This window comes from Rana temporaria, chromosome 3 (assembly GCF_905171775.1).
Source record: "Rana temporaria chromosome 3, aRanTem1.1, whole genome shotgun sequence".
NCBI classification, from domain to species: Eukaryota; Metazoa; Chordata; class Amphibia; order Anura; family Ranidae; genus Rana; species Rana temporaria.
This window is the reverse complement of record NC_053491.1, coordinates 66815915-66836055: the sequence shown is the minus strand read 5'-3', so window position 1 is coordinate 66836055 and position 20141 is coordinate 66815915. Positions and strand designations below refer to the sequence as shown.

The 20141-nt window shown below is 44.9% G+C and overlaps 1 protein-coding gene across 1 annotated transcript in view; it reads left to right on the top strand.

Moving 5' to 3' along the window:
- The first annotated feature begins 4788 nt into the window (after positions 1-4788).
- FAM214A (family with sequence similarity 214 member A) overlaps positions 4789-20141 on the top strand; it is a 130864-nt gene continuing 115511 nt past the window's right edge. The window contains exon 1 of the mRNA XM_040342710.1: positions 4789-5240. Coding sequence (XP_040198644.1) covers positions 5174-5240 — 67 coding nt within the window. The 5' untranslated portion in view covers positions 4789-5173. The remainder of the gene's footprint in view (positions 5241-20141) is intronic.

The window sequence follows — 20141 nt, the reverse complement described above, 5'->3', positions numbered from 1 at the left end:
CAGACTTTACTTTTTTAAGTGAAGTTTTCGTTTAAATTATGGTGCTGTTCCTCCTTGTTGCTCTCTCAAATTTTAATGGTAGACAGAAAGACACCCTTATGGACAGTCAAAAAGATCATTGGTGTCATGCAATTGGCTCTGCCAAGTAGCATTAACCTGGGAATGATGCTACTATCAAATGGGAGGTCAATCGGCCACAGCTTAAGGAACCCCTAGAAACCCCAGGATTCCACAGAACCCTGCTTGAGAATGGCTGTAGTCAGGGCCGGACTTAGCATTGGGCTTGACTGGGCTCAAGCCCATGGGCCCCGCCCAATAGGGTGCCCTTTACATTTAAGTTATATGCCAGTCATTTAAAGTGCTTGTAATGTAAACCCTCGGACACAACATTGTCTAAAAAAATAGCCCATAACACAGGCAGCTGATCATTTGCATGACATCACCGCGCTTGCGCACATTAGCCCCTCTAAACCGGCATTTAAAGCGGGAGTTCACCCATTTATCTATTTTTTTACCTTTTCCCCTTAGATTCCTGCTTGTTTTGTCTAGGGGAATCGGCTAGTTGTTTTAAAATATGATCCGTACTTACCCGTTTTCGAGATGCATCTTCTCCGTCTCTTCCGGGTATGGGTCTTCGGGAGCGGGCGTTCCTTCTTGATTGACAGTCTTCCGAGAGGCTTCCGACGGTCGCATCCATCGCGTCACTAGTAGCCGAAAGAAGCCGAACGTCGGTGCGGCTCTATACTGCGCCTGCGCACAGACGTTCGGCTTCTTTCGGAAAATCGTGACGCGATGGATGCGACCGTCGGAAGCCTCTCGGAAGACTGTCAATCAAAATAGGAACGCCCGCTCCCGAAGACCCATACCCGGAAGCGACGGAGAGGATGCATCTCGTAAACCGTAAGTACTGCTCATATTTTAAAACAACTAGCCGATTCCCCTAGACAAAACGAGCATCCATCTAAGGGGAAAAAGTATATTGTACGGGTGAACCTCCGCTTTAAAGCTTGCTGGAATGCAGTCTGTGAAAACTTCCCCTCTGTCCGGGACAGAGGAGAAGTCTTGCAGTGTTTAGCTCCTTCCACTCTTCCTGATACTCCCCCATGTGACTAAAGAAGACGTTACAAAAGGGGAGTGAAAAAAAACAGCCGCCGCAGACACAGCAACTAATGGTTTACGGTACAACGGCGCATGCGCGAGATTACCGACAGGGACACAGTAAGGGTGGAAGCGACGTCATAATTTGAATCACATAACAGCAGTACGAATGGCGCTTGAGATACCCGGAAATACAGAGAACGAAACCATCCTAAAAAAGGTATTTGCGACCTCGATGACTCCCCTCCTAATATGTCCTGATTGCTGAGGAGCTGTGGGTGGCCGGGGTTCCCTGCCCCCCCCCCTCCCTCCCCGCCCGCCTCGGCGTGCGGTGTCTCCCCCCCCCCTTGCCCCCCCCCCTCCGGGGGGGGCGGGGGGGGTGACGGCTGGGGGGCGCCCGGATGGAGGTGCTCCCCCCGGGTGGCGGGTTTTTGTCCGTGTTGTCTGTCCCAGTGCAGATACTGCTGGACTATTTCTCCACCAGTGTAGCCCTATATTTATGCCAACTATGTATGATTTCATGCATTCTGTGTCATCCTTGTGATCTTTGTACTGTCATTATTGTGTGTATGTTATTGTCTGTTACAAAAAATAAAAAACATTTACTGTAAAAAAAAAAAAAAGGTATTTGCAGGCCTTGTTTCTGGGGGATATAAATGTATTGCATTGTGATGAGCTGTTATAACTTAATAATTGAAAAACTGCAAAAATCGGCCGGGGTTTACTTCAGAATCTTGATCTCTATTATTATTCTCAGTTTATCCAGAATCGTGTAGCTCTTAGGCCTCGTACACACTTCGTAAAAGAAATGTTGTTTTCCTCGACGAGGTTCTTGTCAAGCTTGTCGAGAATCATGTCTAGCTTTCCTTGCATACACACTGCCAAGACAAAATCCCGTCGTTCTCAAACGCGGTGACGTACAACACGTACGACTGCACTATAAAGGGGAAGTTTGATTCCACTGGCGCCACCCTTGGGGCTGCTTTTGCTAATCTCATGTTACTGCGTGTTAAGTAAAAGTTTGGTGAGAGACGATTCGCGCTTTTCAGTCTGTTACAGCGTGACAAATGTGCTATCTCCATGACGAACGCTACTTTTACCGACGGTGCGCTCCCGTCTCATACTTTATTCTGAGCATGCGCGGGTTTCTAAGCATACACACAAACGTGTTTCGCGTCGTAAACCAGCCCGACGAGGAACACGACGAGGAAATTGATACTCCCGACGAGAAAAAAGAGAGCATGTTCTCTTTTTTTCTCGTCGAGATCCATGACAGTTTTCTCGATGAAAAACATACACACAACCGTTTTTCTCGGCAAAAATGCTCTGCCAGCATTTTTCTTGATGGATTTTGCTGAGGAAAACGGTTGTGTGTATGAGGCCTAATACATAGCTTGTGTATGTATCATTTTGTTCTAAGTAATGTATAGAAGGTAGGGCCCGAAAGTGACTCAAGCCCAGGGGTCCCCACCACCCTAAGTCCTGCCCTGGCTGTAGTAGATCCTCTAGTTCTTAGATACTATGGCCCAGATTCACAAAGCACTTACGCCGACGTATAACAAGTTACGCTGACGTAAGTGCAAATGTGCGCCGTCGTATCTGTACGCAAGACCCACAAACAGAGATGCGCCTAAAACCAGGCTACACCCCGCCGACGTATCTTGCTTACGCCGGTGTAGAGTGGGCGCACATTTAGGCTGGGAGCATGGTGCCACTCCCATTGATTAGTCATTCAAATATGTAAATGAGGGAAATACGGCGATTCACGAACCTGCGTGCGCCTGACGCAGGCTACGAGAGGTGTGCGTAAAAGTTGTACGTCCGGCGTAAAGTTAAGCCCCATAAAGGAGGTGTAACCCAGCATCAGACATGCAAAGGTCTGCACCAGGGAACACAAGCCGGCCAAGCCGGCGTATGTTACGTTGGACGTGTGTCTGGCTGGGCGTAGGTTACGTTCATGGCGTACGCATTGCTCCGGCGTATCTTAGGCAGTTGTTCCGACGTGGTTGTGAGCATGCACAGGGGGATGCGTCCACATCACGGCGCATGCACAGTTCGGTAAACGTACTTGTCTGGCGCTCGGACCATCATTTGCATGGGGTCACACCTCATTTGCATGTGTTTGCATGGGTCAAGCCCACTTCCACCTACGCCGGCCTGCGCCTTTGAAACCTACGCCACGCCGACGCAGCGTTGGGAGCACTGGCTTCCTGAATTCCATGCTTGCCTCTATGCGCTGCGTCAGCGTTTGCTTTACGGCGGCGTAATGTGCGCCCAACTCTCTGTGAATCCGGGCCTATATGTGCTTTAGCACCTAGTGCTTGTGTGCACGTTTCATTTCATAATGGGTGACCATTACAGACATCTGAATTGTTTTTTATGACTGTGGGGGTTTTGAAGACAAACAACCTGCAAGCAACGGTGAGACCTGGTTGTTTAAGATACCACTGGCTGCTTGAAACCAATGTATATCAAACACGTGGGTCAGTAGGGAACAAGGGATTGGGGATTTTGGTGGGGACTTTTTCGGCACCCCAAAATCCCCAGTGCCGAAAAAGTCCCCACCAAAATCCCCAATCCCTTGTTCCCTACTGACCCACGTGTTTGATATACATTGGTTTCAAGCAGCCAGTGGTATCTTAAACAACCAGGTCTCACCATTCTACATATTAAATGGGATGTTGGCACATTGTACTACCTCTATCACTATTTTAAAAGAGGCTATACTCTCCCCTTCCAACAACCTGCAAGCAACAATAGCAGACAAATGTTTTGAGAAGAAAGATTTATTTTAGTAGAAAATACTTTTCTTCACAATTCTCTGTTTTCCCAGTTTTAGTGTTGTTCCATCCATTTCTAAGTCCAATGGGGACACAAGTTCTGGTGACACCCTGGAATTCCTTCACTTCCTGTACAGGTTATAGGACAGGAAGAGAAGAGAAATCTCCCCAATGGGACACAACCTGACAGAGCTTATTATAACCCTCCTTTACTCTATCCAAAATTTTTTAAAAAAAATACGTTTTGTCTTTATTCCGGCTTTGAGACTATGACCAGAACAATGTGTGTTATGAAGGAAGGAATCCTCTCAGCTCCCTGTCTGAGCACAATGTTTACCAACACAGCCCCCCCCTAGCTTTCTGCGCATGCGCGCTCTTTACACTGCACGCTCCCGAACCAGAGGTCCAGCCGCAGGGAATGTGGTGAGGGGAGCCCCGGTTGTCCGCCGGTCTCCGGGGGGAGGGGCTGTGTCTGTCTAGTGACAAGCTCCAGCCCCGGAGAAGCCCAGCCGTCCCCGCCGCGTCTGACGGTCCCGGTTACCAAGGCAACCAAGCGCTCAGCCGAGCCTCCTGGTTGGTGGAGGAGGTTCTGGCGGCGGATTGGCTGTTGTCGGGACACGTGACGGTCCGGAGCGCAGCCTAGACAGTGTTGTGACAGGAGGAGGGTGAAGAGTCACCGGGGTGACAGCAGAGTCTGGGCCGCCCTGATCACCGAGCTGCTCCCCCTCCGGTACAGGTTGATGAGTGCGGCCTCCCGGCTTGTCCCCGGTCCCGGTCCTCCTAGCGGGGCTCTGCTGATGGTCGTGGCGGCGGCGGTGCGCAGGGGGAGAGGAGGACAGCAGGGGGCCCCAGAGCACAGAGCGGGGGAGGAGATGGTGGAGCGGGGGGAGCCCGGGGAAGGAGTGCGGGAGCCCGGACACCGGGATATGTAGCGGGAGGAGAAGAAGGAAGGGGGGACCATGTCCGGGGGAGAGGCCGGGGCTCCGCCGACCAGCTGATCGCCTATTGTGTGAGGGGAGCCGATCACATCCATCCGACATTATTAATCGATTATTGATTAAGAGTCAGCTGTGACCGGAGAGGAGGGGGAGGGACCGGCATCAGCTGTGTGTGTCTATGGCAGACGTGGCGGTGACCCGATCCGGGTGACTCACCTTCACCATGGACACAGCGGGCGGCCCTCCTCTATAAATAGACCGGAGTCAGCGGAGGACAGGGGGAGGGGGAGGAGGGTGAATGTGGAGGGGAGGACACCGTGTGGGGGCTCATCCTGACTGATCGGCCGACCGGAGCCCATGAGATCCGCCACCACCACCACCGTGTCTTCTACCGGACACACCGGCAAGATGAAGCCCGACAGAGGTAACTGTACCTTGTATACAGATCTGTGTGTGTAGATATAGTTCTCTAATATTTATTATTATATAGAATTTATAAAGACCCAACACTTTACACAGAGCTTTACCATATACAGGTGTACAGTACAGGTACACCAGAGGAGGGATCTGCTCATGTGAGCTGACAATCTACACAGCGATATGATACATTGTATACAGATCTGTGTATAGAATACAATGTGTACTGTGAGGGTACATTGTATACACATCTATGTCTGCTGTGTACTCTTAACACAGAGTGTGTATAATACATTGCATACAGGTGTGTGTGTATACATAATACATTGCATACAGGTATGTATATATATATTACACTGTATACAGATCTGTGTCTATATGGGATGCACTGTATACAGATCTGTGTCTATATATATATATATAATACACTGTATACAGATCTGTGTCTATATATATATATATATATATATATATAATACACTGTATACAGATCTGTGTCTATATATATATAATACACTGTATACAGATCTGTGTCTATATAGGATGCACTGTATACAGATCTGTGTCTATATGGGATGCACTGTATACAGATCTGTGTCTATATAGGATGCACTGTATACAGATCTGTGTCTATATGGGATGCACTGTATACAGATCTGTGTCTATATAGAATGCACTGTATACAGATCTGTGTCTATATATAGAATACACTGTATACAGATCTGTGTCTATATATAGAATACACTGTATACAGATCTGTGTATATATGGAATACACTGTATACAGATCTGTGTCTATATATATATATATAATACACTGTATACAGATCTGTGTCTATATATATATATATATATATATAATACACTGTATACAGATCTGTGTCTATATATATATAATACACTGTATACAGATCTGTGTCTATATAGGATGCACTGTATACAGATCTGTGTCTATATGGGATGCACTGTATACAGATCTGTGTCTATATAGGATGCACTGTATACAGATCTGTGTCTATATGGGATGCACTGTATACAGATCTGTGTCTATATAGAATGCACTGTATACAGATCTGTGTCTATATATAGAATACACTGTATACAGATCTGTGTCTATATATAGAATACACTGTATACAGATCTGTGTCTATATGGGGTGCACTGTATACAGATCTGTGTCTATATGGGATACACTGTATACAGATCTGTGTCTATATGGGATACACTGTATACAGATCTGTGTCTATATGGGATGCACTGTATACAGATCTGTGTCTATATAGGATGCACTGTATACAGATCTGTGTCTATATGGGATGCACTGTATACAGATCTGTGTCTATATGGGATACACTGTATACAGATCTGTGTCTATATGGGATGCACTGTATACAGATCTGTGTCTATATAGGATGCACTGTATACAGATCTGTGTCTATATAGGATGCACTGTATACAGATCTGTGTCTATATGGGATGCACTGTATACAGATCTGTGTCTATATGGGATGCACTGTATACAGATCTGTGTCTATATATATATATATATATATATATATATATATATATATATATATATATATATATATATATATAATACACTGTATACAGATCTGTGTCTATATGGGATACACTGTATACAGATCTGTGTCTATATGGGGTGCACTGTATACAGATCTGTGTCTATATGGGATACACTGTATACAGATCTGTGTCTATATGGGATACACTGTATACAGATCTGTGTCTATATGGGATACACTGTATACAGATCTGTGTCTATATATAGAATGCACTGTATACAGATCTGTGTCTATGTAGGATGCACTGTATACAGATGTGTGTCTGCGGTGTAGTGAGGACACCATATACACATCTATGAAGAAACCTTTTGTGTCTGGCTTGCCATCATATTGGATTCAGCGGGCAGCATACCATCGATCTGCCAACCTTTCCTATCCTGATAAGTGGGTCATTGACATTAGTGATGAGGTGCTGAACAGACCTCCTCATCTTCCTCTCCCTCGGCCCGTCTGCCTGATCGGCATTGTCTGGGATCAGTCCTGGCAGTTTCTGCTGGTGAGTCCCTTGCTTTTTTTTTTTTCCTGTTGGATCAATGCAAAATCTTTCTTTACACGGGAGGTTGGCAGCACCACCCACCCATCCTTACTCCTTTTTTATCATATTGTTAGCTGTGTGTTATAAATAAGGAGCTCAATTGTGAGAACTGATTATCTTCCTTGACATGAACAGGATTAATCATCTCCAATGTGAGGAGGACAAATGTCTTTTGTATAATCTGTAACTTTGAATAGAAATGTATAGGAATGGCCGGCTATAGATGTCCATCATATTCCATTGCTTTGGTGGCAGTACTTGTCTGTCATTAGATTTACATTGCCATTGGGCTGTTGCCAGTCTGTTTTTTTTTTTTTTTTTTAATTTTTTTTATTGTAGGCATTTCTAGATCGCCAACCATTGAAAACCCAGCAATATAGATGCCCAGTCTGGTATTTTACCATCTTGTCTGATTGGCAGGCTTTGTTTGATAACACAATCCGGGGTTTTTATGATGTGTGAAGTCTTTGTTTCACTGTCACAATGTAGTGTGGTACAGCGACAAGACATACATAGAATCTTTTTATTGTATTTCTCTTCTCCATTGTTTGCTGGACGGCTGTGTTGTTAACTGTTGCTTGTCTGTAATCCGTAAAGGAGACGTGTTTACCTACTCCTCCAATCAAACATCAGGACTTCAAATTGGCTTTTTGTTTGGACATCGTTTGAGTTAATTAAGCATATTATCTGATTTATTTTGAATCAGTAAGCAGTATACCGTATTTATCGCGGTATAGCGCGCTCCCGCGTCTACCGCGCACCCCTAAAGTTGCCCCGAATCCTTTGTACTTACAGTTTTGGTGTCTTGCGCGGCGGCCTCATCGGGTCCGGCGTCCGTCTGCGGCTTCGGGTGTCCTCTTCATCAGGTCCAGGGTCCGTCTGCGGCTTCGGGTGTCCTCTTCGTCGGGTCCGGCGTCCGTCTGCGGCTTCGGGTGTCCTCTTCATCGGGTCCAGCGTCCGTCTTCGGCTTCGGGTGTCCTCTTCGTCGGGTCCGTCTGCGGCTTCGGGTGTCCTCTTCATCGGGTCCAGGGTCCTTCTGCGGCTTCAGGTGTCCTCTTCGTCGGGTGTGGCGACCGTCTGCGGCTTCGGGTGTCCTCTTCGTCGGGTCCGGCGTCCTCCCCGCTAGTTTCCCGCGCCGAGTTTGAATACTGCGCCGACATATACCGAGCGCAGTACACTCGTGTATTGTCGGCAATGCTCGGCTACTCTCGCGCTGACGTCCTGTACGTCCAGGACGTCAGCGCGGGAGGAGCCGAGACTGCCCGACAATACACGAGTGTACTGCGCTCGGTATATGTCGGCGCAGTATTCAAACTCGGCGCGGTAAAGCGGGTATCGGCGTATACCGCGCACCCACGATTTTGCCCTGATTTTCAGGGCAAAAAAGTGCGCAGTATACGCCGATAAATACGGTATATATGTGTGTGTGTGTGTATATGTATATGTGTGTTTGTGTATATATATATATTTATTATTATTATTATTTTTTTTTTTTTTGCAAGGCTGCGATCTGCCAGCTGCAGGGGCCTACAGTAACACCGCTGCCAAATGCCCTTTACATTGCTTGGCAGGCGTGTGTATGTAATTATTACTCTGCGAGGATGAGAACAAAGCCGTCAAAGTCTACAGCTAGCGAGGTGCTTCTTCATCAGATGGTATTTCGGGCAATCGTTGTTGGGACCAGTTCAGTTCCTCGTCCTATTGTGTTGGCAGTCAGCTGAGTTCCCGTTTTAGTAAGCAGTCAAGTTTTTTTTTTTTCTCAAAGTGTCAAGTTACTACTAGGTGCATCTGCAGCAAGTGAATCGCTTAGCTGGCAGGTTGTGTAGTATTCAGAGGAGCAGCTGATCTGTACAAAGCAAGTCTGTCTACAGTGGCACTCGATCCCAGACTGGATCTCATTACAAACACAAAACGTTGCGTATGGACCAAATCGCTCAAATAATAAATTGCCCAGCTGCTTATGTTTACATTGGCGTGTCATGTGTAACAATAGCAAATTATATGTGTTTTATGGAGCAATGAAAAAAGCAGAGTGACCTCTGGGGTGGTTGAAGTGATCTGTCAGCAGATATGCTTGAGCTATGGTAGGACTAGTGTCATGGGGTTTAGATATTGTGTACTGAAGATCTGCTTCCAGAAGTGCTGAACGGCAGGTGAATATGGGTCATTTCATCAGATAAAATAATCTTTTTAATAAAACGAAAAAGCAACCTGATAAAAGATCAGGTGCCACTGCCTCCCCCTACCAACTCTACATTAAGAAGTGAGCGATCAAAGAGCACAGGTCACTCAGTTTTCGGTTCCCCCCTGAGCAGAGAGAGATGACTGTCAGTCACTGCTCTGTGTTCTGCCCCTCCAGTGCTCACTGGAGTGCTGGGCTGTGGAGGGGCAGGAGCAGCTGGCTCAGGCTCTCAGCAGCACACTGAGGCCCCTTTCACACTGGGGTGGGGGAAGCATTGGCGGTAAAGCGCCGCTATTTTTAGCGGCGCTTTACCATCAATTTTGCGGCGCTATTCGGCCGCTAGCTTTACCCCTGCTAGCAGCCGGTGCCGGCGGTATAGCCGCGGTGCCCATTGATTTCAATGGATAGGAGCGGTATACACACCGCTCCTTCACCGATCCAAAGATGCTGCTAGCAGGACTTTGTTTACTGTCCTGATAGCACACCGCTCCAGTGTGAAAGCCCTCGGGCTTTCACTCTGAAGAGACAGCAGCGGCTGTTTCAGGTCGCTTTGCATGCGCTATTTTTAGCATTATAGCGCCTGCAAAGCGACCCAGTGTGAAAGGGGTCTAAGGCAGATCCCAACATTATTGTCAGGCTCTTTCAAGAGCCGGAACCAGCTCTGTGATGTCAGCTGACAGTGTTTTTTCTTTTTTTTTACCTGGCTGTCGGCTGAATCTGGGCTACTGGAGTGCACTTAGTTCTGCACTCCTGTGACCATAGAAGAAGTCTGACCAAAATAACTTTAGACATACTTTTCATTTTATATTGGTATACAGTAAAACCTTGGTTTAAGAGTAACTTGGTTTGAGAGCGTTTTTGCAAGACAAGCTAAATTTCTTTATACATTTTGCCTTGATATACAAGCATTGTCTTGATATACAAGTATCTTCATGTCACAACTGAGTATAAAAGAGAAGAGCGGTGCCTCTAAGGCTGCATTCACATTGTAACGCCGCATATGCGGCGTATTTTGCCGTGATTTGTTAAATTTTTTTTTTTTTCACAAATTATTTCCATTGCTGTCTATGGCCGAACGCCAATGCCGCCTGAAAAAAAAGGTCCAGGACTTGTTTTCAGGCGGCAGGCGTTCGGCGTGAGATGTGAACCATCTCATAGACGGCAATGGAAACTCACCCCTCCAGCGTATCGAACGTCGCGCTTCAGGCGTTTTGTCGCCTAGGTGTGAATGCAGCCTAAGTGTAGCAATATGGTTACATTTAATGAAGGTACAACATTTAGCATCTTATTGCTACACTTAGAGGCACCTCTCTTCTCTTTTATACTCCTGGAGCTCCTGCTGGATTTTGCGTCTAATCCCCTTGTGGAGGCTTCCACTTGTGGATGGACATTTTATGGTTACACAACTTATCACATTTCTATAATCTTCTTATATGGACTATAAACTGAAGGATTTATGAATAAATGGTTGTGGAACGAATCATTTGAGTTTCCATTATTTCTTATGGGGAAATTTGCTTTGATATACAAGTGCTTTGGATTACAAGCATGTTTCTGGAATGAATTATGTTCGCTATCCAAGGTTTTACTGTACATCCATTTATCACGTCTGTTTTTGGTTGCTGAAGAAAATGGTCATACGTGGACAAAAGAAGAAACCACTTATTTATTTATTTTCAACCGCTTAACGACTGCCGCATGTACATATACATTGGCAAAATGGCACGGACAGGCAGAACGACGTGCCCGGACCCCCCCCCCCGGTAAATGCGGCGGTCGGTAAGCCTCTGGGAGCGATCCAGGATGAGGGCGCGTCTATTCGTTTCTAGCCGCCCCCTCGCGATCGCTCCCCGGAGCTGAGGAACGGGGAGAGCCGTATGTAAACACGGCTTCCCCGTGCTTCACTGTGGCGGCTGCATCGATCGTGTCATCCCTTTTATAGGGAGACACGATCGATGATGTCAGACCTACAGCCACACCCCCCTACAGTTGTAAACACCCGCCCCCTGTACAGCGCCCCCTGTAGTTAACTCCCAAACTGCAACTGTCATTTTCACAATAAACAATGCAATTTAAATGCATTTTTTGCTGTGAAAATGCCAATGGTCCCAAAAATGTGTCAAAATTGTCCGAAGTGTCTGCCATAATGTCGCAGTCACGAAAAAAATCGCTGATTGCCGCCATTAGTAGTAAAAAATAAATAAATAATAAAAATGCAATCAAACTATCCCCTATTTTGTAAATGCTATAAATTTTGCGCAAACCAATCGATAAACGCTTATTGCGATTTTTTTTTTTTTTTTCAAAAATAGGTAGAAAAATACGTATCGGCCTAAACTGAGGAAAAAAATTATTTATATATGTGTTTGGGGGATATTTATTATAGCAAAAAGTAAAAAATATAGCATTTTTTTCAAAATTGTCGCTCTATTTTTGTTTATAGCGCAAAAAATAAAAACCGCAGAGGTGATCAAATACCACCAAAAGAAAGCTCTATTTGTGGGGAAAAAAGGACGCCAATTTTGTTTGGGAGCCACGTCGCACGACCGCACAATTGTCTGTTAAAGCGACGCAGTGCCGAATCGCAAAACCTGGCCTGGGCATTTAGCTGCCTAAAGGTCCGGGGCTTAAGTGGTTAAATAGACATGATGTATGTCCATCTGCCCCTTAGACCTACATTGTACTTCAGTCTGGATCTGTCTGAAAAACTGACACAGATGAAGACTAAACGCTTGTGTGAAAGAACCCCGTAATCTACGTCCCCAGCTTGAGGTTTCCTGCAGTTTAGATGAGATTTTGTTTTATGTCCCAGTTAGTGGTGGGAGCATTTCCTTCTGTTTATGAACATTGTTCTCGTGGTTTACTTCGCCCGTCTGGCCATTGTATCTGCAGCTTTTCCTGATCTGATCACTGACTGGACCAGCATTTCACAACTTTAACACAGAAGAATCTTTGAAGTAATTTTCAGGTCTCGGGGAGCCCCTGATGGACTCTTACACCTTCAATTCATGGTATGTTGGCCTAATCGGTACCTTTTGTACATACAGTATAATGATAAATACAAGAATGCAGCCTTCCTAGCGTATTTGACATCCAAAAGCAGATCATTCTTTACATCTCCCTGCTTTATTTTTAGCAATAATCATGCAATGAAACCAATTTTAATGACCAGAAAATAAGCACAGCCAATGCAAATTGTAGTGATCTTTTACATTGCTTGTTAGTGAAGAAATGTCCTCTTACATTGATAGTCATTGGAAAAGTGCCTTGTTACATTCGTGGCCAGTGGGAGAAGGACCCCCCTTAGGCTGGTGGCCAGCTGGAGAAACCCTGGATTGGAGGCGGAGTTACACCTATTTAGTGGAATACTGGGAAGTGGTCTTAAAGTATACAGTGGATATAAAAAGTCTACACAATGTTAAAATGTCAGGTTTTTATGATGTAAAAAAATGAGACAAAGATAAATAATTTTAGAACTTTTTCCACCATTAATGTGACCTATATAATGTACAACTCAATTGAAAAACAAACTGAATTTTTTTAGGAGGGAGTAAAACTAAAATAATGTTGTTGCATAAGTGTGCACACCCTCTTATAACTGGGGATGTAGCTGGGTTCAGAATTAAGCAATCACATTCAGCAGACACCTGCCATCATTTAAAGTGCATCTGATTAACCCCAAATGAAGTTCAACTGTTCTAGTAGGTCTTTCCTGACATTTTCTCAGTCACATCCTACAGCAAAAGCCATGGTCTGCAGAGAGGTATCAGTCAGCAGAAGGGTACAAAAGAATTTCCAAGGCATTGTATATACCAGAGTTCGACAATTCCCGGGCTCCAGGTCGCAATTGCAACTAGAATTGGTGACCTGGCGCCTAGGGTATCCTGCGTCTCCGTCCCCCCGCCGCGCAATCGCGGAACACTGCTCCAGCCGGTAATTGCGGCCTACTGCAGGCATATAATTCCTACTGTAGTCTGGCGCCATTTTGTGGTCGCCACTGGTATGACAAGAGACAACCGGCAATCCTAATGGGGATTTATGCCTGTATTTACTGCCCGCCCATCTCCTTCCCAAAGTGGAGAAGAGCAGAAAGTGATTGTGGCTGTCAACTGGCGCGTTTTGCCTAATGGTGAGTGTTGGGGGGGGGGGGCTGAATTGAAAATAGCTTCATATAGCCTTTTTTTTTTCTTAATTAAATTATTTACCGTATTTATCGGGGTATAGCGCACACCCCTAAAGTTGCCCGAATTCCAGTGGAAAAAACGATGTTTTGTACTTAGTTTTGGTGTCTTGCGCGGCGGCCTCGTCGGGTCCGGCGGCTGTCTGCGGCTTCGGGTGTCCTCTTCGTTAGGTTCGGCGTCCTCGCGTCCTCCCCGCTTGTTTCCAGCGCCGAGTTTGAATACTGCGCCGACATACCGAGCGCAGTACACTCGTGTATCGTCGGGCAGGCTCGGCAACTCTCGCGCTGACGTCCTGTACGCTCAGGACGTCAGTACGAGAGGCGCCGAGCCTGCCCGAAGATACACGAGTGTACTGCGCTCGGTATATGCCGGCGCAGTATTCAAACTCGTGGCGGGAAAGCGGGTATCGGCGTATATCGCTCACCCACGATTTTGCCCTGATTTTCAGGGCAAAATAGTGCGCGGTATACGCCGATAAATGCGGTATTTGTCATCTCCCTGCTTGGCCTCTTTCACCTCTTTTTTTTTTATATATATTTATTTTCTAACACCCTAGAGAATAAAATGGCAGCCATTGCAATACTTTCTGTCACACTGTATTTGCGCAGCGGTATTGCAAGCGCACTTTTTTTTAATAAAAAAAAAATTAGACAACAGTAAAGTTAGCCCAATTTTTTTTTATATATTGTAAAAGATAATGATGCGCTGAGTAAATTGATACCCAACATGTCACGCTTCAAAATTGCGCCCGCTCGTGGAATGGTGACAAAATTTTACCCTTTAAAATATCCATAGGGGACGTTTAAAAAAAATTCTACAGGTTGCATGTTTTGAGTTACAGAGGAGGTCTAGGGCTAGAATTATTGCTCTCGCTCTACCAATCGCGGCGATACCTCACATGTGTGGTTTGAACACCGTTTACATATGTGGGCTCGGCGGGACGGGGTCCGTTTTCTGGCTCCTAACTTTTTTAGCTGGCTCCTAGATTCCAAGCAAATTTGTCAAACCCTGGGATATACCATGGAACACAGTAAAGATGGTCCTTAAGTGGAGAAAATATGGCACAACAGCGACATTACCAAGAACTGGACGTCCTTCCAAAATTGATGAAAAGACCAGAGGAAAACTGGTCTGGGAGGCTGCCAAGAGGCCTATAGCAACATTAGAGGAGCTGCAGGAATATCTGGCAAGTACTGGCTGTGTGGTACATGTGACAACCATCTCCCGTATTCTTCATATGTCTGGGCTATGGGGTAGAGTGGCAAGATGCAAGCCTTTTCTTACGATGAAAAACATCCAAGCCTGGCTAAATTTTGCAAAAGCACGTGGGGAAAATGTATTCTGGTCTGATGAAACCAAGGTTGAACTTTTTGCCCATAATTCCAAAAGATATGTTTGGTGCAAAAACACCACTGCACATCACATCACCAAAAGAACACTATACCCACTGTGAAGCACGGTGATGGCAGAATCATGCTCTGGGTTTTTTTTTATTCAGCTTTAGCAGGGACCTTGGTCAAGGTAGAGGGAATTAAGAACAGTTCCACATACCAGTCAATATTGGCACAACCTTCAGGCTTCTGCTAGAAAGCTGAACATGAGGAACTTCACCTTTCAGCATAACAACGACCAAAAGCATACATCCAAATCAACAAAGGAATGATTCTGTAATTTATTCCCATTTTCCCCAATTTTATTTATTTTTAGGCCCCTGAAACTGTAGTTTTAGGAGATCTAATGCTTTATTCTTTATGCAGTTGATTTTCAGTCCAGCTTTTGTAAATTGTACTGTATGTCCAACTATAGACTTATTTCTTTGAAGAAAAACCTGCAACAGGGACACCAACTAAAAAATAAATCTGTCAGGTTCTAGCCTACAAAGAACACCATTATTATTTTTTTTCTGTCTGTGTTGCTGTTAAGAGTTCCCCTCACTTCCTGTTCTGCTGACAACAGTTTAACCAGACAGGAGGTAAGGCTGGCCATAGATGTTTTGAAGGCTGATGGGGGGGGGGGGGCTAGATTCCCCATCCACACAATGTACAGTACTCGGCATAAATGAGTACACCCCAACTGATTTGTCAGAAAGCCTTTTACTTTACTTTCAGAATCAACATTTTCTATAGGACACTATACTGCATTCGGGTAATTTGTAGGCAATTGATTGCAACCAAGATCTGTTCATTTGCACACACAAATAATTTTTCCTAATAAATTTATTTAAGACCATGTTGCAAAAATGAATACACGTCAATGAAAATCGAATGCCCCATACATACGATCAGTTTTCCCGTTGGAAAAAGTCAGATGAGAGCTTTTGGTCAGGAATCCCGACCATGTGTATGCTCCATCAGACTTTTTCCAACGGAAAAACTGCTGGAAAAAGTTAGAGAGCAGGTTCTCCTTCCCCCTTCTTTTTTTTTTTTTTTTTCCCCGTCAGGGAAAAATTGGATCGGAATTTGCTATTGTGTGTACAAATTTTGACGCACAAAATTCCGGCGTGTGCTCGGAAACAAATCGAGGCATGCTCAGAAGCATAGAACTTAATTTTCTCGGCTCGTTGTAGTCTTTTACATCTCCGCGTTCTTGGCAGTCAAAAGTTCACCGAACTTGTGTGTGACCGTGTGTATGCAAGGCAGGCTTGAGTGGAATTCCGTCGGGAAAAACCATCCAACTTTTTTCCGACGGGAATTACGCTTGTGTGTACAGGGCATTCAGGAACAAAGCTAAATTTTAGTCTACAAAATCCTAATCCTAACAAACTAACTACAGGCAAGTCTAATTGATTAAACAGGTGTCCAGCAAATGATTGATTATAAAAGGGCGTTGCGTAACAAAGAAAACCTCTTCCATTTCATGCTGTCAACAATGGCACCACATGGAAGAGAAATGTCACAAGGCCTGAGGAAGAAAATAATTTCTTGCACAAGAAAGGTGAAGGCTACAAGAAGACGAGCAAAAGGTTTACTCATCAGTCAGAATACGGTAGAAAAATTTATACAAAAATGTTAACAAAGGTGGAACTGCAACCATCTCACAGATGTCCAGACCATCCGTGGAAGTTAAAGCGGGAGTTCACCCGAAATATTTTTTTTTAACATTAGATTGGGCCTAATTACGGGAAGCAGAATCGGGTGTTTTGATTAAAATCAATGCAGTACTTACCTTTTTTGAGAGAGATGTTCTCCCGCCGCTTCCGGGTATGGTCTTCGGGACTAGGCGTTCCTATTTGATTGACAGCCTTCCGACAGTCGCATACAATGCGTCACGAGTTGCCGAACGTCGGTGCGGCGCTATACGGCGCCTGCGCCCCGACTTTCGGCTACTTTCGGAAACTGGTGACGCGCTGTATGCGACGGTCGGAAGGCTGTCAATCAAATAGGAACGCCCAGTCCCGCAGCCCATACCCGGAAGCGGCGGGAGAACATCTATCTCAAAAAAGGTAAGTACTGCATTGATTTTAATCAAAACGCCCGATTCTGCTTCCCGTAATTAGGCCCAATCTACTGTTAAAATAGATTTTTTTGGGTGAACCTCCACTTTAACAAAGTTAAAGTAAATCAGCATGCAAGTTCACTGCAGTTAGCTAAACAAGTAGAGAGCTAAACTGGGGAGATTGTTTTTGTGTAACATAATACGGCGTACACTGCAGAGAAATAGCATGGATGGGTGTCGTCCATGAAGGAAGCCTCTCCTAAAGCCCATGTACAAAAAAGCCTGCCTAGAATTTGCCACGACCCATGCTGAAAAAGAAGAGGACTACTGGGACACTGTAATCTGGTGTGATGAGACCAAGATTAATGTTATTGGAACTGATGACTGTATGGCATTGCAAAGGTGAGGAGTACAAAGAAAAATGCATGGTGCCTACAGTGAAACATGGTGGTGACAGGTATCCTTCTGTGGGGCTGCATGAGTGCTGCTGGTGTCGGGGAGCTGCATTTTACTGATGGTATCATGAATTCACATGTACTGCTCTATATAGAAAGAGAAGATGCATCATCATCACTCCGTGTCTTTGGTTGTTGTGTGTTTTGGCTCATTGTCATGTTGGATAAGTGCCCATCTAAGGCCACTGTTGCTTTTCTGATAAGCAACAGGGTGAAAGTGATTCAGTGGCCAAGTATGTCTCCTGATCTGAACCCAATTGAACACCTATGGGAAAATCTGAAGCGATAAGTTGAGCATCACTCTCCATCCAACATCCAGGCTCTAAAAGGTCCTTCTTGAAGAATAGAAAAAAGATTATGCAACTTGTTCAATCCATGCCTAGAAGACTTGGTGCTGTCCTTACAAATAATGGAGGTCATACAAAATACTAGATGGAGTCGTTTTTTTGTTTGGTGTATTCATTTTTGCATTAGCCAATTTTGAGTAGAAAGGAAGATTTTGTAATCTCAAGCCTCGTACACGCGACCTGTTTTCCCAGTAGAAAAACTGGCAGGAGAGCATTTGGCCAGGAATCCCGGCCGTGTGTATGCTCCCTAGCAGTTTTCCCGTAAGGAAAACAGCCGAGAATCCCGATGGGGAAAATGGAGACCCCTGCTCTCTATTTTCTCGTCGGGTTTCCCGGCAGTGTTTCCTGCCAAGAAAACCCGTCGTCTGTCTGCTTACCTGTCCCAGGTAAACCCGCGCATGCTCGATAAGAGTTTGACGCATGTGCAGTTGCATACAAGTTTAGTGTGGGGTGTAGCAAGATGACGGCGACGGCATCGAATGTGGAGAGCGCTGGCTCGTCTTAGTCGATACCGTCACTGCGTTCTTGCCATTCAAAAGAACGGCGGTTCTTTTGAATAGCCGTCTGCATGCACGGCTTTGCAAGACAAGCTTGTCAGGAAAACCAACGTTTTTTTTTTTGACGGGATTCCTGGCCGTGTGTACAGGGCCTAAGTTATATTAACCTTACTTTTCATGTAATAAGATGAACAAACAAATCTATATATATATATAAAACTCAACGTGTGTGTGTGTGTGTGTGTATGTATGTTCCAGCATCACGTCCAAACGGCTAAAGATATTAACATGAAACTTGACACACATGTTACTTATATGTCAGCAACAAACATAGGATAGGTGGTTTAACCCTTACCCACCCCCACTTGCCATGGTCGGGGTTTTTCTTTAAAGTCCCATTCAACTCTATGGGAAATACATGTTACTTCATAACTTCCAAACGGCTGTAGATATTTCGATAACACTTGGTCACATGTTACTTATATGTCCACTTAAACTATAGGATAGTTAATTTATCCCTTAACTACCCCCATTTGTGAGGGTCGGGGTTCTTGTTTAAAGTCCCATGCAAATCAATGGGAAATGTATGTTCCCACATAACTTCTGTACGCCTGGAGATATTTCAATAATACCTGGTACACATATTACTTATATGCCAAATAAAAATATATGACAGTTAAATTAACCCTTACCTACACCCTTATATAAAAGATGGGTATATTTATATTACTATGATTTTCCTCCCCAAAAGGTTAAGATAGGAAGACCGGGCAACGCCGGGTATTCAGCTAGTGTTCTATAAAACTCGGCTTTGTCAAAATGTTGGAAATTATTCTTGTGTACATTGAAATTGATTTAAATCTTTCTTTTCAAGAGGTGTACTCATTTATGCTGAGCACTGTAAGTGAATGGAGGATTCATCCCTGCTACGCCATTGTATCCTGACGGTTGGGCTCCTCTGTCAGAACACAGTGATCAGTGACTGCAGCTGCCGATCAGCAAGTTTTCCAACAGTCCTGTTCAGCAGAAGTTGATAGAACGAAGTTGGATCGAAATTTAGCTGGTCCCTGCTGAATTGGTGGAATTTTGATTAATTTTTGGGAAGCTTAAAGGATAAGTTCACTGTTGGAACCAGTTCTACTCGTATTTAGGGTGGAACATGTAACTTATTCCAGCTTCTGCTCCCCCACCCTCTGGCAAAATTGAAATATTAAATGGCCGTGCGGGGCTCCCACCACATGATTGCACCATTCATTTAGAGTCCACCACATTCCAAAGAGCAGCCAGGTGCGCAGCGGCTCTATGATGCTCCCCAGCGCATCATAAGTTAAATTCAAACCTCACTGGAACATTAATCGTATCATGCAGATCACCTTTTTAGCACCTTCATGCGAAATAATGATGATATGCTTATGAAGGATGTGCGCTCAGCAGGGGACGATTAGCCAAAGCTTGCAGCAACCGTTTGAGGTTGACGTACTGTCTCCCAGTTACTTGGAAGTCTTGGCATCGTGTCTGTCGTGATTCACTTCCTAATTACATTCTTCTATACCGTGCAGTAAAGAATCGTAATAATAAAGGGTTGGAAAAGTGTAAAGGATATAAACATGCCTTGGGTTGTGCAGAATTATTTATTATTGGGTATCTCTGGGACTCCAGTTATTCTGATATCCATGAATCATACTTAGGAGGTA